General features: G+C 37.2%; 1 protein-coding gene across 3 annotated transcripts in view; it reads left to right on the top strand.

Annotated features, from left to right (window-relative positions):
- LOC135089673 (diacylglycerol kinase eta-like) overlaps positions 1–16,066 on the top strand; it is a 72,275-nt gene extending 56,209 nt beyond the window's left edge. For 2 of the 3 annotated variants that reach the window (XM_063985571.1, XM_063985574.1), the window contains 21 exons: positions 279–409; positions 1,059–1,227; positions 2,373–2,475; positions 2,865–3,010; positions 3,245–3,409; positions 3,635–3,866; positions 4,385–4,483; positions 4,695–4,901; positions 5,042–6,311; positions 9,787–9,993; positions 11,511–11,622; positions 11,751–11,919; positions 12,114–12,214; positions 12,705–12,901; positions 13,155–13,261; positions 13,747–13,866; positions 14,128–14,262; positions 14,432–14,521; positions 14,745–14,864; positions 15,173–15,378; positions 15,520–16,066. In XM_063985571.1, coding sequence (XP_063841641.1) covers positions 279–409; positions 1,059–1,227; positions 2,373–2,475; positions 2,865–3,010; positions 3,245–3,409; positions 3,635–3,866; positions 4,385–4,483; positions 4,695–4,901; positions 5,042–6,311; positions 9,787–9,993; positions 11,511–11,622; positions 11,751–11,919; positions 12,114–12,214; positions 12,705–12,901; positions 13,155–13,261; positions 13,747–13,866; positions 14,128–14,262; positions 14,432–14,521; positions 14,745–14,864; positions 15,173–15,378; positions 15,520–15,613 — 4,180 coding nt within the window. In that variant the 3' untranslated portion in view covers positions 15,614–16,066. The remainder of the gene's footprint in view (positions 1–278; positions 410–1,058; positions 1,228–2,372; positions 2,476–2,864; positions 3,011–3,244; positions 3,410–3,634; positions 3,867–4,384; positions 4,484–4,694; positions 4,902–5,041; positions 6,312–9,786; positions 9,994–11,510; positions 11,623–11,750; positions 11,920–12,113; positions 12,215–12,704; positions 12,902–13,154; positions 13,262–13,746; positions 13,867–14,127; positions 14,263–14,431; positions 14,522–14,744; positions 14,865–15,172; positions 15,379–15,519) is intronic. The other variant, XM_063985573.1, reaches the window with a different exon arrangement.
- The last annotated feature ends 2,499 nt before the right edge of the window (positions 16,067–18,565 follow it).

The following is an 18,565-nucleotide window of genomic DNA, read 5'->3' as shown; positions in this document are numbered from 1 at the left end:
TCCCTTCCCTGGAAAAACACAAGACACTGAACCAGTTGAGTGACCAGAGCATCTCTCTAACAGTCAGGAATCAGCCAAGAAATCAAACCTAATACATACTACATCATAAAAACAAAGACTTAATACATCACGCACAGCAATTCCCCCGTGGAAGAAGATGAGACATTTCTAAGTTTGAGTGACCCTCTTAACTGTCAGTGGATGTGAGTAGCTTCCCCAAGACTGCCAGTAACACCAGTAACACCAATAACACCTGCCTCTCCCTCCCCCCTCCACAGACTACAGGACTGGAGGTGTCTGTGGTGCCGCTCAATGGTTCACACGGCCTGTCGTCCTCTCCACCCCACCCGCTGTCCTCTTGGTCCCTGTCGCATCTCCATTGTTCCGCCCATTGTCCTCTCCACCATAGGTCTGACCCTTGTGACTAGCCTGCATTTTGAAACACTTTGGAACTGCTTTTAAAGATGATGAGTTAATTAGTTGGGTTCTCATGGGTGTTTTTTGCTCATTAGTGGTGCAGAAACTTTATTAAACTTTCTAAAATCATGAAAATGTCTTTGAGAACCCTGATAATGTCCACCAGAGGCTGTTGAAGGTTGTCAAGATAAGGTACAAGTGTTTCAAAATGCAATCCTCTATGCTGTATCTATGCTGCTGTCTCTCTCATACATTAGATTGCACTTTTTTTTTTCCCTCACTCCTAGTATCATTTGAATTACCAGTAATCCTTGCTTGTTGTATCTATTAATGTTTTCTGTTCATAGAAGTAAAAAAAAAAATTATTATGAGTCATCAGACATTTAATTAATTTCATGTTGAGATGTCACAAAAATAATCCACAAAATCCTATAATATTAATGAGAATATGTGAGTTACTTTGAGCAAGGACTTACTGTGATGAGTGACTGATTGATGGAATGAAAGATTATATCATGCAGCAGGATTATAAAGGAGAAAGTAAGTAAGAATGTGTGAATGAGAGGAAGTGAGTAGGAATAGTAGGATGATGATCATGGCTAGTGAGGGAGAGATGAAGAGCTGGTGTGCTTGGCTTTCAGGAACAGATGAATCTTGGGAGGCCACCAGACCCCAGGGATGCTCTCCCCTCCTGGTGTTTGTGAACAGTAAGAGTGGGGATAACCAGGGAGTCCGGTTCCTGCGTCGCTTCAAGCAGCTCCTCAACCCGGCACAAGTGTTTGACCTGATGCATGGCGGCCCAGTGCTGGGGTGAGTGGCCACGGGTTTGGCTGGCTTGGCAATAACACCATCATTGATTTTCCTTGAAGAGTGAATGTTTGCTGCAGTGACTTATGGTTTTATTGAATGTCTTAACTTTTATTGATGGATTTTTTAGTTTTGCTATTTCTTGTAACTTTTATTGATGGATTTTTCAGTTGCTGATTTGCCATTTTACTTTTTTGCTATTTTCTTGTAATTTACTTGTAATGTTGTATTCTTTAATACCAAATTACAATATTTTCTTTAGGCTCGTGTATATTGTTTGTACACATTGCTTCCTAGTGTAATGCATTCTTTTTAGTGCTAAATATTGAGTGAAAGGTGAGAAGATAGTCAAAGAGAGGCTTTAAATGGAAAGACTTTGTACCATTATTTGATATACATACACTTCTGTTATTTTTGTCCATAAGCTGACTAATTGAGTGAACCTGTGACCTACTTCTGAGAGCTGACTATTTTGCTGACAGTATTGATTAATCATCTTTTTGACCTAAATACTCCCTCTTGTTTGGTCAGGGAAATGGGGTTATTGATGATTGTGGCTAAATTCAGGGTGGAGAATAGGGTATGAGAGGAGGAAATGTACCATGAGCCGTGGATAAAAATTAATGATGTTCCCCTTGACAATATTAATTGATTATCTTTTTTCAACCTGAATTAATCTAGTTTGTTAAGAGAAATGGGGTTACAATGAGGGTAGTCAGACTCAGTGTGGTTAACAAGGGAGGAGGGAGGAAATTCATAAACCATGTATATATTAATGAATTTGTGGAGTGTGATAATTTGTGATTACAATATATGAAATTGGTATTCAAAATTCTTTACTGCTTGTGTATACACTTAATTTGGCTGAATGTTTATCATCAGTTATATGTCTATTTATATCTGGTGCTTGTTGCTAAAAATTCCTCCTGCATATTTAGTGACAGATTTTTAATATTTGTGGTTATGTTTGCAAGATCTTCCATTTCAATTTTATCATTCTATTTTATGGAATCACACTGATATATAGATGTTGTAATTGAGGAATACATTTATTAGCCTTTCCAGGTTCATGCCTAACTCATGTTTCTTATGAGATTTACTGGATATCATTGATCTGTCTCTGTAACATTGCTTCTGTTTACTTTTAGGTTACGGCTCTTCAAGTGCTTCAACCCATTCAGGATACTGATATGCAGTGGAGATGGCTCGGTGGGATGGGTCTTGTCGGAGATTGATAAATTACATATGACGGTTAGTTTTCTTTTATTTTGTGTGCAAAGTAGAGTGCCCCATTTATGTGATATGTTGGAAATGCCTGTTTATTTGCCTCTCCCCAAAAATTGAAAAACAAAGATAGAAAGGAAAGTTGATGGTTACTCATGTTTGTAAGGTAGTAGAGAGAGAGAGAGAGAGAGAGAGAGAGAGAGAGAGAGAGAGAGAGAGAGAGAGAGAGAGAGAGAGAGAGAGAGAGAGAGAGAGAGAATCATCAAAACTAACGAAAAATGGAGAAATACTCTGGAATAAAAAGATGGATTGATTGAGTAATATTTAGGCACTGCAACAAGGCAGTTGTATGGCATCACTGAAGCAGAAGAACCTGAAGTTAGTTACATAATTTTCTTTCACTTTCTCACTCACAGAATCAATGTCAAATAGGAGTGTTGCCACTTGGGACAGGAAATGACCTGGCACGGGTGCTTGGGTGGGGTTCAGCCTGTGATGATGACACACACCTGCCTCAGACCCTGGAGAGATATGAGAGAGCCACCACCAAGATGCTTGACAGGTGAGGGTGTCATGGTGGAGGAGGTGAGGCGGTTTGCATAGACCAATATTGGCCACACCACATTATTTACATTCTATATAATGTGATGGCTCCCTATGATTTGTGTTTGTCCTTACAGAAAATGTCAATAAATTCATCAAAAAACTTCAATTCTTTGTGGAAGCAGAAATCCCTCATTATCACTTATTTTCCATAATTATAGCCTGTTTTTTCACTTCTTGCTTTTCATTTTAGGTGGAGCATAATGAGCTATGTCAGCCATGTGCCACTGCCTGCACAGCCCAAGTTAGAAATGGAAACTCTACACTCCCAGGTGGCTCAGTATGAGGACTCTGTGGCAGCTCATCTTGCAACACTACTCCAATCTGACCAACACTCAGAAGTCATTGCATCAGCCAAGTGAGTCAGTTGATTACACTCTTCATTATATAAAGAGGAGTGGAATAATTTATTTTTACTTTACATGTTGTTGGGGACATATTCCTATGGTTATGGATAACTCTTCAGCAAGTAGAGAGTTGCACTAATTATTAAAGAATATAATAATAAAGTCCATCCATAACATTTACGTCAGAGCACGTATGACAAATAAAGCATCACAATAAAGACACCAATGTTCCCCAGGGTGCTTTGTGAGACAATCAAGGCCCTCACGGTGAAGGTTGGCAGGAGCTGGGGTGAGGCATCCCACACCACAGAGGGCAGCGTGGACACCCAGGAGGACTCCCTGTCTGCCAAGTGCACTGTGCTGAATGACAAGCTGGACCTGCTGCTGCGAGCCCTGCATGAGGAGAGTGTGGCTTCCATATCATCAGTCAGCACCACCACTGCCGAGGAGTCTTCTGTCATGGAGGAGGTGAGTGTTAGACATACCAGATGCAGATGTAGTTTTGGAGCTGTAGTTTTTCCAAAGGCACTTCTGTGTTGGATATCATTTTACTGTGAGATAACTGTTTTTTTTTTTATTTACTTATTTATTAATTTATTTATTCATTTATTTATTTATTATTTTTTTATTATTATTATTGCCTTTTATTTATTTATTTATTTATTCTGTCTTTCCCTTGAGTTCATCACCATTGTCAAATTCTACTCAGGTGTATCATGAAACTATGTTTAGATGGAAAAGGTTTGTGTTTAATTACAAATTACAAATTTACAAATTCACATCTGCTTTCCATTCTTTCCTATCAGACTGCAGACATTTCCATAAAATATATGATCTCTTCATACTGTACATCCATTTTATTCTGCCTTATATAGAGGAAGTTTGAAAGAAAATTTTGAAAATTATAATTATTTTTCTGAGGCAAAATAATCTGATAGTCTTTGATAACCTAATATATTGAATATTTTATTCTTTCTTCCATACAGAGTCCAGACACAAGTATTGACCTTGATCCCATTGAAAAGGGATCCTCATATAAAGACAGCAAAAATATAAGTAATCAGCAAAAGAAAAGAACGAAAAAGGTAGGAATATCTCACAGTTTCTTAGTGTTTCACTAGGACATGAAAGCGATTTATTATTGAGCTGTAAATATTGATGTATTTTAAAGTAGTACATGTAAGTTATGATATTAGCTCTTTAGACTAGTAGGTATGTAATATGAGAAAGGACAGTTTACCATTACATGCATCCATCAGCAATACAAAGGAGAATCAGTGGGTCATATCATTGCAGAAACACTTCATTGAGAGAGATGCCCTCATGTCCCGAGCCAACAGTCTGAAGAAAGCTGTGCGAGAGATAATCGAACACACTGAAAAGGCTGTTGATGATCAGAATGAGCAGACCCCCATCAGACTACCTCCTCCCACCATACTACTCCAGCCCTCAGAAGATGTTGGTCAAAGTGATAAACATGGAGAAGATATGTCAGCTCTACAGGTGTGCTTCATATACTTCACAATATTGTGATGTGTAATCATTTTAGTAACACTGAATGCAAAAAATTTGTCTTGGAATCATATTTCTCACTGTCATTCATGAAATATATCAATCTCTAACAGAATGGTCTCTCTATGCAGGTCCTCCCAACCATTGAAGGGTCATCCACAGAAGCATCCCCTTGCCCCTCACCCATGCCAGGTGCCAAACCAGTATTTGTATCCTCAATCACAACAAACTTTCCACTTCCCCCTGTCTCCCCCCTACCAAGTGTGCCATCCACCCATCCACTGCATCTCCCACACCTAAGTCTGAGTCACCAACCACCTGCTGGCCCACCCACAATGCTGCTCCACCCACCAGGGGCTACAAGTGACAGTGGCACTGTAGATTCACTCGGGCTTAACTTTCAGATGCTGTCACCTTTGCCAGACCAGCGAAGAGACAGTCACACTGAGTTTGAATTTCCAGTTAACATTCCTGTGCCTAGCGAATTTGCAGACTTGTCAAGAAAAAGCAGCATGGTTGATGGAAGCTTTGCTCATGAAAAAAGTGCTATCTCTCTGGAAGGTATAGAAGTCAGAATCCAATCCTCAACAGACAACCTCATGGATGTGTGTGAAGATGAGCCATACATGTTTGAGGAGAAACCTATCGAGGAAAGACGAGAGTCCTTACCGAGTTTATTGGACAAATCATTTACAATTGATGAGGATGTGGAACATTCAGAGACAAAGAGTGAAATAGAGGACAGAGACCAAGTGGAGGACAGTGGAAGTGCTGCTGGTGAGTCAGATGAACATGATGAGCCGCAGGAAGAGGAGAAAGAGAAAACTGAAGAGCAGGAAAGTGATGAAGCTGATGAAACTGTAAAGGAAACACAGACAGGTGATGGTGAATTGGTTGAAAATGGTGAGGACAACAGCACTCCAGAGGCTGATTCAAGTGCATTAGATGACACATCAAAAGAAGTGGAAGAGGAGGTTCAGGGTGCTACACAGCAAGAAGAGGAGGCAGATGCAGTTTCCATCAAAGAAAAGGAGGAAGAGGTGAGTCTTATAAAAGAGGATGCTTCCACACAAGAAGAGAAGGAGGAGGAAAAGGAGAAAGAAAAACAGGAGGAGGAGGCAACAGAAGTACATCTTACAAAACCAGATGAAGAAATGGAGGCAGTGAGTGCAGTGGATGAGGAGCAAGAAGTGGGTCTGAGACGGGAGGAACCAATGGGAGAGGATGCTGCTGCAGAACCAAGTACCCCACAGGTTCCTTTGGCTGAGGAGGAAGTACCTGATATCCCTGAGGAGGAGCTGGAGGCAGTTTTGGGAAGCAGTGGCGGTGGCCCACCAATGGAGCGCATTGTGGAGGGGGCTGAGGCTGTGACTGAGGATGAGATGGAGGAGGAAGAGAAAGGTGAGGATTATGAGTAAATCTTTATTGTTGATAGTACTGAAGTCTGTTATGCATGAGTTGTATAAAAAGTAAGTTATTCTAAATTTGCTTTTTACAGTGTTAAAATGAAAGATATAATTACAGCAAGTTGGTTAGAGTTGCAGTGATTCAGAGTTTTGAACTGTTAAATAGTAATGTTGATATAGATAAATTATCTATAAATAGTATACTGTGATATATAATTTAGAAGTATATTGATAATGCATTGATAGTCATAGTACCACATGAGATTTTTTTCTTGGATAGCTTTCGCATGCTTTCATCATTTGCTCACCTCATCATTGGCAAGATACAGACTTATAACCATTTATATAGACTCTTTACAGTCTCTTTTGGCTTGGAGCTGGGAAATGGAATAATTTCTTGGGATCACATCTAAAAGAATTCAATATAAAATGCAATTAATGTAGTTAAATTTGTAAAAATATATATTTTTGGAACAAAATTATTAAGTCAGATATTTTCTTGATCTGACAAATGGGCTTCCAGTTGCATTTATTCAAGCATGCTGTCTTTCCATAAGTCAACACCACTGCCTTCTGTTGCAGACAGTTCTCACCACACTACTTTTGTTTCACTCTAGGTTTTTCCTTCTAAGCATCTCTCTTTCTGCTTATCTCCTCTCTCTTTCATTGATGCATTGGTCTTCACAAACACTGCTCCTTTCATAAAGCATGTTCTTCCTTCCATTAGGTATCTCTAGCAGCACATGTGTGCCTTCAGATACACAGTCATATTCTTGTATCTTGGTTAAGGGTCAATTAAGGATCACATTCACTTTACTGCTGAAAGGTTGACACAATACACATCTTCCTAATTCTTGTGCTTGCTTGTGCACAGCCTCTTCATTCTTCCCCACATAAACACATGCTTTTTCTTTTCATTGGTGTTTATTTTCCATCTTTTAAGTTTTCTGTGTTTCTTTAAATTATGAAACATCTTAAAATTCATGTTCTTTATCCTGCAATACCCTCTTTCATTCTTGTGCTATATGCCTCCCACATGATTGTTATTGCTCTGTTGATTTTTTGCATTCCCAAGATTTTTATGATGATACTGAAGTAAAGTCTTATCTCTGCCTTAGTCCATTAGCATGAGCATATCTCCCATAATGCTCACAAAACATGTCTTGATTAACTTTTTTCCAATGACAAAAAAATGAGAAATGAGTCGAAGAATTGAATTATTTGGTGTGCTTTTATCTGATTAGAAAATAGTGATTAGTTATGTACTAAAATAACTATTATAGTTTGATGTATTTATTATATGTTTTATTCATAGTTGATAAATTTTGTTTATGTTTTTTTTTGTCTCAGAATTTGATTATTTATGTGGCACTGTGGTATCAAGTTGAGGTGTTCTAAACCATAACATTTACTTGCTTACTTGACATGAAGATTGTGGCCTCATTCCTCAATTCTAGTTATGTTTTGACTTGTTGTCACCTGAGTCAAGTTAGCTGTGTAATGTGTGTGTGTATGTGTGATGATAGATCACCAGCAAGTGTTTGTCTCTTAGGTTGGTTCACACCTATCCCTCACATCTTGTTTTGTGGTGTTCTTCTGTGTATTTTCTTTATTTTTGTAGCCATTTAGTGATGTATGACTTGTCCCATAGAAGTATGTTGTGCATATTCTTTATATATGTATATTTGTTGAGTTCAGACTTTGCCATCCAACATTTACATAAAACTATAGATAACATTGAGAGTCATGAACTGGAAAACACTGCTGTGTTTATGATACTTTTTTGGTAAAGAACATTTTAATTATGGATCAGTGCAGTTATAAATGTCTTGTGACAATGAATTTTTGCACTAATGTATGTATCATGTGGCAAGGAGAAATTCAGAGACCCGAATATAAAATAGTCTTATATTACATTGGCAAAATAGAATGGTGACTTGGTGAGAAATTAAATTGAAAAGTAGGAGCATTATGACTAAAGGAAACCTATTGATTTCCTTTGATGTTTAGAAACCATGAGGCACCAGCATGTGGATGCCTTGAAATAAAGCCTAAGAGATTGTGCTGCTCAATGAGCAGATCTCACAGGAAATATGCTTTCAAGGAAAGAAGAGCATAACCTGGAAAGAGGCCAGTCCTGCTCTTCCTCTTGAGTCACATTAGTTGTTTCCTGATAAAGTTTTATAGATATTGAATTGTAAAAATTTCATTAATAGTCATGGGTAAATGTTGCATTGAATAGTGTTAAATTTATTGCAAAATTCTGTTCTATTGAAAAATATAGATAAACAAACATATAGGCTGACAGATTGTTCTTAGTAATATAAATACTTTTAGAGGCCATTCTTTTGCTTTAGCAGATTCACAACAGCATTTTTCTCAGATTCACAAAACCTTAAGAGGACAGTTTTTTGACTGGTGTGAGGAAAGCTTTTCAGGATTATAGGAAAAAATCTATAGGTAGTGCCTGTGCTCAGGTACTGTATCTGTATTTAGATTTTCATGAAAATGGAAAGAAATGGCAATTTTTAATACATATCCATGTAGTTGTAGTATGTACACAGTGTACTTTTCTTTTTAATTTATTACTACTGCATTTATGTGATTTTTCATTTTGGCATGTACAGTACATGTGTAGGGGTCAAGTCCCATTGCTTGGATTTTTAACTATGGGACAAATGTTTTTATGGGAGTATCCAGAGTTGAGGAGCAAGCAGGCCAAGGACTCAAGGGTACCATCTGTTCTCACTGGATGTTGTACATGGTTGTTACCTCAGCCTGTTCTTTGGTAGCTAATGACTGGCCTTTGCTGTAATGTGCGAGAATTTGAAGATCTTCTACCACTTTAGGAGAACAAGAGGGAATATTATGTTGATCTACCACTTTAGAAGAACAAGAGGGGATATATATGTTGATTGTGTGTTTGTTGGTTGTGATAAATGTCCTTTTTCGGTGTTGTGTGTTAGTAGGTGTGATTTTTCTGTAATGTTTGAATGAGGAATTTTCATGTACATATACTAGTATTTGTGCATGATTTTTTATTGTTTGCTTTGATTGTTTTCTGATTTTGTTTGGTTTGATGATATGATGTATTGTAATGGTGAATGAGATGGTACTGCAGTCCACTGCATGCATTCTTTTTTACATTTTATTGCTTGCCAATGAGAAACAGACTTAGAGCATGGCTTACATTGTTGCTTTCATTAGCTTGTTTCCACTCTTTCCTTTTGCACTCTGCTGTATCTCTTTCTCACTCTGCACTCATCACTAATACCACTGCCTTCTCCCTCCTACTGTTGCAGCTTCATCGGCTTTTGAAGGTGGATCTGTTGTCAGTTTGACACTTGAACAACTTGCTTTGAGGTCTGGATATACATGATGATATGAGCATTCACCATTTTTGTCATCATACTTTAAAAGCTTCATCAACTGACCAACCATGGAGCCTCACGGTGCCTCTTCTCCATCAGCATCAAGGCGTATATCTTCAGGCTCAACCCTGAAAAGTCAAGCCGGCCGCATATCCATATCTGCTGGGCGGGACAAGAACAGGAGTCCCGATCGTGGGGGGCGGGGGTCCTTCTGCAAAGGGGTAGCTAGGGATTCTACGGCTGCTCGCCCATCACGCAAACACCTCCCTATCATCAACCCACTAGTCTCACTACCCATGTGGCCAAGTAGGTTGACCCTAGAGGTAGTGGCCACCTTTCAGTTGCTTTACAGTATGTCCATGTGTGGACTGTTTAGTGGTTTTATGCATGGGAATCCAGTAGGTATTGTATAGAATATTTGTTGCTTAGTTCAAGCATTTTAAAATATGTTTACTATTCCCTGTAAATACTGTCAGCCATAAATTCCCTCTACATTTTCACAGGTCAGTTATGGAATTTTTGCTATTACTGTAAAATTATGTCATTAATCAAGGTAACATATGTTGTTAATTTTACATGAAAAAAAGTCGTGTGGTTTTGTGATTTAGGCTTGAAAATTATCAAGATAAATTCTGAGAAAGCTAACTGTGCTATGGAGCTGTATTGGGTCCCAGGGATCCCATCAGTTCACTGTTGTAATGTGAGGTTGGCCTGGCAGTGTGACATTGTACCAAGGATGCCTGGGGGTGGGGGGGTAAAAAATCCTTGGCTGCCTCTGTGTTGAGACTGGTTGAGGAACTGCAACACTGATGTACATTTGTTTGGTGTGATGGTGGGTTTACATGCCCAAGGCCCATATGTAAAGCAAATAATTGCATGCAGTGTGCTTTTTCATAAACAATTCAAGAGTTCAGGGATGCATGGTGCAAAACCTTTGTTTACAAAGTAGCTAACCATTTGTGTGAGTTTGCAGTGTGTGTGTGTGTGTGTGTGTGTGTGTGTGTGTGCGTGTGCGTGTGTGTATTTTGTTTTCAGGATACATAGGCTTGAGCAAATTTTTGTATACCATACATGAATTCAGTGATCCTCTCCTGTGTGTGTGTGTGTGTGTGGTAGCTAAGAGGGACTAAAGTGGTTTATGCTACACTATGAAGGGTAAATAGGTAAAGATAAAAGATAAAATAGTTTAATATATTAAGGTAGTAATGAAACATATGTGGTAGCTCCTGAAGCACATTATTTTTTCTTCAAACATTTGATATGGAACAGTGAAGTGTTTATAGTATATGGCTCTATGCTCATGATGATTGTAAGTGTCTGTATTTATGAAAAGTTCAGAAAAGTTTATGTAGCTTGTTTACAAAATGAAGAATTCCATAATATGATGTATGGAACCAACACTACGTACAACGTTCCTGCAGTTGTGCCACCCCAGAAAGTTATGTTTTTCAACACCATGTACAATCTCTTGTATAACAGTTAAAATTGTGAGAGACAGGGTAGGCAAAGAGTGAATGAAAAGGAAAAGACTAGGTTATTTGGTTTGATTTCTTCTACCATAAGGTAGAAGAAATATGTAGAAAATATATATGTTATATATAGAAATATATAACATATAGGTAACCACAATTGATTTTTTTTATTTTATTTTATACAGATTATCAGTATTAATTTCTTTGTGCCATAAAATAAGGAAGAAAACAGGCAAATTTGATTTGTTTTTATATTCATTGTATAATTATTTACTAAAAATATTTAATGAATATTTTTCTTCAACATATACTTCTTGGCTGAGTTGAGTCTAACCCCACCTGGACCCACAGACATTACTGCCGGGGGTAGTACTGGCGGCCTCATCAGGAAAGTGCTCCTTGCCAATGCTGATACACTGTGTGCTGCTGCCTCTCCTCTTATGGACCTAGATGACTCCTCCCTGTAGGTGGATGCTTGGCTGTCAGATGAATTGTGTTGTTAATGGTACTACTCTGCTGTGATACAGAATGAAGATATAGTAAATAAGTTTTAGTGGTGTGTGTTGTACACTTTTCTCTTAATTTTTTCAGAGAGGGTTTCACTGAAAGATGCATAATGAATAACTATTTTGGAATTGGGATTGATGCCAAGATTACATTGGATTTTCACAACAAAAGAGAAGAGCATCCAGAGAAGTGCCGTTCAAGAACCAAGAACTTCATGTGGTATGGGGTTCTAGCATCCAAGGAGTGGCTGTGTGTAAGTGTCTGCTAAGGTTTGGTAGTATGCATGTAACAACAATTGGCAGATTGTGCTTGTTTTTTTCAGATGCAAACATCATGTGTTTATGCTAAGCATTCACCTCAAAACTGTGCAATTTTGTATTTTTTTTTTGTTAAAGTTGATAGTTACTTATATATATATAGTGAAAGAATCCATGACACTTTTTTCAGAAAACTTACAAAAACCTCGACCAGCGAGTACAGCTTGAATGTGATGGAGAAAGGATCCCTCTGCCCTCATTACAAGGCATTGTTGTTCTCAATATTCCCAGGTCAGCTCCTGTTTCTATCCTTTCTTCTGACTGATGTTTCTTGGAACTCCCTCTTGGTCTAGGACTTCATGCTTGCACACTCCAATCCTGTACCTTTTCCATTCTCTCTCTCTCTCTCTCTCTCTCTCTCTCTCTCTCTCTCTCTCTCTCTCTCTCTCTCTCTCTCTCTCTCTCTCTCTCTCTCTCTCTCTCTCTCTCTCTCTCTCTCTCTCTCTCTCTCTCTCTCTCTCTCTCTCTCTCTCTCTCTCTCTCTCTCTCTCTCTCTCTCTCTCTCTCTCTCTCTCTGTATTGCATTGTACTATACCTCCATTTCTCCATAATATATGCCTTCCCTCTCCCAGAACATGACAAACCTTCCCTGTACATTTCAGTTAGTGTACACATTTTGTTCCCTTAGTGAATGGAACTTTAATTTAATTTTTATTTTTTTAGCCAGGGACTTCAAAATATTGCAAACAATACTTACAGGATATCTCACCATTCGTTGCAGTTTTATGGGAGGCACGAACTTCTGGGGAGGGACAAAAGAAGACGACAGTTTCTTGGCACCTAGTTTTGATGATCGAATCTTGGAAGTTGTAGCAGTTTTTGGCTCTGCACAGATGGCTGCTTCTCGCATAATTAATTTACAGCACCATCGAATAGCTCAGTGCTCCAGCATTAAGATCACAATCCTGGGGGAAGCTGGTAAGTGGATGTATTGGTGAATAATTCATTATTTTCATGATTAAGTAAACTATGGAGCATCATAGAAGAGATACTTTTGCCAATTCTCTGTCAGAACAGTCACAGAAACACAAGTTTGACACCTTATTGACCAGACCAAGATGATCATTGAGGCCCATGCGGATTTTGATCAGTCTCAATGATTGTTCTGCTACAACATAGGAGTATACTGAATATTAGATGCTAAAAAGTATGTTCATGTTTGTCTATGTAGGAGAAGATGGCGTTCCTATCCAGGTTGATGGGGAAGCCTGGACGCAGCCTCCTGGAATAGTTCGAATTGTTCACAAGAACAGAGTGCAGATGCTATGTAGGAATCGGGTAAGTAACATCAGACTGTATCAGTCCATCCTATCTGTTTTGAGATAGATTGATGCATATTTTATGATCCATAAGGTTGGTCAGGGGTTTGGGATTTAGTACTTTTGCATTACAAGAGCTCTAATTTTCATAACACATGTAAGTGAATTTATGAGTGTCAGATTTTACCTGTATGCATTCAAAGAAAACTTAAATTTTCTTATTTCATTATTAAATGTATAATGTGTTGGTTAACTGATTACAAAGTTAATGGTTGGTTTTCTACATATATATTACAAATATATAGTGGAGAGAGATGGCCTCAAAGAGTTAGAGATGTAAATTTAATAGAGTTATTTGAGGCAGTCTCAATAAATCTTAGAATGAAAACTTCCTGAGATTTAGGTTTATGTAGAAAGGTTGCAAAAGACCATGCAGCTTGGCATGCTACTGTTGGCAAGCATGAATGGAGACTGAGAAAATGATGATATGGAATTCTATTGCAGGATTTAGAAGTATCACTCAAGGCCTGGGAGGAGAAGCAGCGCAGCTTAGGAAGTCACACCAAACAGTTGACCTTGCTTGCTGATGAAGAGCTGCCTGTCTTGGCAACATTGGCCACTTTGGTAAGATCAGTTATTCATTTATTCCTTTTATTTGACAGATTCATGTGCTTATACTGCTTATACTGTACTATTTTGAGAGATTGGTTTTAATGACTGAGCACTGTGCGCAAGATTGGAATCTTTATACATTTCCCTTCTGGTCCCAATCCATAACTGATCAAATCTGTAAATGTTGAACCTGTGAATGTTGAAGATTTGCTGTTATATCTTCAGCAGTAGAAAATTTTGGAGACATAACAGTTATGTTTATTGTATTTATAGGTTGCAGATGTCATTAGCCATGTAAAAATGGTAATAGCAGCCAACCCCTGTCTGGAGGTAACCTTTGGGGAACTAGCCACCTCAGCCACTGCCAGCTTGGAGAAGGTGTGGCGGGATGGCAAAATCATTGAAAGTGTAAGTTCTGAAGATTACTGCATATTTTATTGTACTGCATATGGTAAAGGGAGGTTAAATATTTGCTTTATTTTATATTGCATAAATTGTGACATTCATTATTTTTTTAAGTAATTGTTTTGGATTAAATTGTAGATGTTTTAATGTCTTAATTTGTGTGTTGTTGCAGCCTAACTTGAGAATGTTGGCAACACAGTTGGTGCATAACATACGGCATCTTCAGACAGAGATTCTTCATGCACTAAAGGATGATCCCACTGTGAGCTCCAGAATTTTTTCATTATGTTATTTGAATATGTTTAATTTTTTATAGCCAATAGTAGATCTTCATTGATTGCTTAAGCAGTTTATTTATTTTGACTTTGTCCTTTCTTTATAATTTGACAATGTAAATTTATTATCATAACTTGATAACACTTAACAATAAAACAGCTTACTTATGTCCTTGTATACTGTGGCATATACTGGGAATTGACTTTCAGATAATGAATCAGACTCTCTCAGACAACCTTCAGACAGTTATGTCTTCCCTTGATGGTGTCTTGAAGTCAAAGTCTGTCCATGAGAAGGACAGCCTTATGCACTTTGCCTCAGAAGAGGAGGTGAGCTATCTGATGTTTTTCAGTATTTTCATCTAAGCTCAAAACACATCATTTGCTATTTCGACTTTAACTTACAATTTAGTCATTGGTGGTAGTGGATGGTTTCCCTTTCTTCAGAACAATTTTCCTTGGTCAGAAGAGTTTCTTTTAGGCTTGTAAATTTTTGCCCTTATATTACAGGAGTCAATGTTTTGGCACCAGAACACCAGTCATTCAATTAATTTCCTTCCATGAAAATAAACCACAGTGGTGTTTCAAAATGTTTTGACACTGCAGTATTACTGATGGTCAATTACTTGCTTCTTCAGGGAGAGCCAAAGAGAGTCCACTCCAAAGGACTATTCAAGCTGAAACTAAAACGTGATGGGCGAAGAGGAGGCTTTGAGAGGGAGGTGAGAGAGTGGGGTACAGAAGAGGTGGCAGCGTGGCTGGATACACTGCTGCTATCTGAGTACCAAGAGTCTTTCCTCAGCCATGACATCCGAGGTGCTGAGCTGCTCAATCTGGAAAGGAGGTGTGTACATTCAGATTATGTTCATAGATTGTGGGTCTATAAGTATATGTACAACATTTATGATTCTTATATCTCATGGCTTCTCCCCATGTCTATGTGAGTAGCAGTGACTTATGCTAATATCTCATTTGATGCTTGCAGAGACCTAAAAGAGTTGGGAATAACTAAGATTGGTCATATTAAGAGGATTCAGCAAGGAATTCGGGAAATCAAGGAGAGTAAGTCCCATAGTTAAGTCTTACCTTGAAGTGTTTAAGAAGTTCATTTTTACTGTCTGAAAGTTGAAGGTTGTTAGTTATATAGTATCAGTCATATTTGAGTATGTGAAGGCTTTAATGGAAATATGTTATATCCATGACTTACTATAACCTGATATTCAATCATAAGGAATGCGATTCCTTCAAAATTTCTCCAAGTACAAAGTGTTTTGTATGATTTTTTGTTTACATTTTGATTTTGAACATAATCCAAATACACATTGGACGTTGTTCAGTCATATTTATTACAAAATAGGTTAGAGTATTTATTTTAGACCCATTATATGATGAGAAGACTGTTTTATGAGGAGATAATTGCTGACTGAATCACATGGTTTTGGTAGAGTTTTCATTGTGAAGGTGTTTCTACTCTTCCATGTTATGATGTTGATCTTTCTAACTTCTTGCTAAATTAAATACTGTTTCTAAGGCTTGGCCATTTTATATGCCATAGAGATATAGGCTAGTCATTCTTTTATAATACTACTGTTACCTTTTAGGATAGTGAAATGGCAGCTACTTATGCAAATTAATGCTGTTGTTTGTTCCTAAGTTTCATATATTTATGTGATGTGTATTTCTTTTATGAAGTTAATTAATTCTGTATTGAATTTTAAGTATGCCTGTTCTAAGGTGTAAACAGTTACATCTTCTTGCATTGTTTTGGTGCCCACACAGTTTTTGAGAAGATTTGTTATCCAAAAATATTGTGTATTTTCCATAATTATTTTTAGTAGTACTTTTGTAGTACATCACATTGTATCATTTGTAATGATGTATATTCCTAAACTTATTTGTATTACTAATGTTACTGTTGGTTATAAAACTGTAAAGTTCTTGATGCAGTGTATATATATATATATATATATATATATATATATATATATATATATATATATATATATATATATATATATATATATATATATATATATATAGACACACACTTTAATAACATAGAAAAAAAAATACACACACACACACACACACACACACACACACACACACACACACACACACACACACACACACACACACACACACACACACACACACACACACACACACACACACACACACACACACATATGGCTATCATATTTTCTAAATTTTTACCTCATGATGGACAGTCTTACAGCTTTAAAAAGATTCTGTCAAAAGTTCAAGGATATAATACTATTGCCTTTATAGTAACTGTAACAGTCCTTGTTTTCTACTCTTTATGCTCATCATGATAGCATCTCAAGGCTGATGCTCCCAAGGATGGTGTGTAGAGGTGAGGGCAGCATTGTCAGCCTTGTTACTTGTCTGTTTTTCTTGTTAGGTAAGAGTCATGCTCATCTTGATGCTTAGTAGTGATCTATATGATTAATCTGTATTTGTAACTGTTCAAATTTAATATTGTACTTAAAAAGTGGAATAATGATTTTGGTGGATCATATATATATATATATATATTATATATATATATATATATATATATATATATATATATATATATATATATATATATATATATATATATATATATATATATATATATATATATATATATATATATATATATATATATATATATATATACGAGTATATATATATATATTATATATATATATATATATATATAATCACATGTATACTAAAGCTACATGTTTGACATTCACATTTTCTTTAATAACATAGAAAAACACAATGCATATGCACTCATGCAGTTCATTAGAGCTGCTATTGTATTTCAGATTGTACTTCATGTAACTCTTCCATGTGATACATTGTGCATTGCCTCATGACAATTGCTTTGTCTTACATTGCTGTTTGTTGTTGCTGGATCTTTACCAGCCCTCCTCAACTCACTGCATAGTTTACAAAGACAGTCATCACACTTGTTAAGGCAGCTATATCCTTCAGCTGTCAGGAGCACTGGGCCAGGCAGGGTTGTCCCACCACCTGTCAGCAGGTCATGGTTAGGAAGGAATATTGCCTTACTCATCATCATCATCATCATAATCGTCATTTGAAAAAAGGCAGATTCCACATCTCCATTGGCCATTATTAAAACAAGAAAATAACACCACTTTTTGTGTGGTGTAGATAGGTTAGTAATGGTGGTGGGGCCCTCCCTCTCTGAACCAGGCCCCTTTGCTGTTGGAATCTCCAGTGTGTATAATGAATCATTCCATCTCCAACCAGGATATTCTAAGGTATCACAGTATTATAGGTGTTATTTGTATTGTATTCTTTTCTCACCATACTTCATAGTAATACATGATAATATGTCTCCAAATTATTTTTTTTAAATTTCACACGTGCATGTATATATTTTTGGTGAGCCATCTGCACACATTTTCAGTCTAGTTTTATATTTATAATTATTGTATTTAGCAGAAACTTTATATTATTCACAATATTTTCACCACATTTACCATTTATGAAACGTGCCTAAATCCTGTTGATGGTGTTATCTTTCTAACATTGATATTTGTATTGTCGTGTCTTTCTATGCTGTTGACCTTAGATGGCAGTTGTTTTGGGTGTCATTGCACTTCCTGTGGGCACTCACTCCCCTGGTGGTGCTAACCTCATATTTTTGGCTTTACTAGTCTCCCCTTTATAAATAAGATGTCTTTTTGATGTCAGTTTGTGTGTTAGTATGTGGCATTTTCTTCTTTTGAACAATACCAAGTTCCTGAGAGATGAGTTGAGTGCACTGGCTGGGCTGTGGGTAGAGGCTGTTGTAAAATGCATCCACATCCATCATGAGAGGGAAAGAATTTTGTACCACTTACACTGCCAAGTGGCTGTCAAGAGGAAAAGGTTATGGGATGTAGATAATTAGCAAACCTGTGTTTTTCCTTCTTTTTTATTTATTTATATGTATGGATTTATGAGATATTTATAGGAAGCAAGAGTGTATATAAGAGTGTTTATGG

Source organism: Scylla paramamosain, chromosome 33 (assembly GCF_035594125.1).
Source record: "Scylla paramamosain isolate STU-SP2022 chromosome 33, ASM3559412v1, whole genome shotgun sequence".
NCBI lineage: Eukaryota > Metazoa > Arthropoda > Malacostraca > Decapoda > Portunidae > Scylla > Scylla paramamosain.
This window is presented reverse-complemented; position numbering and strand designations above follow the sequence as displayed.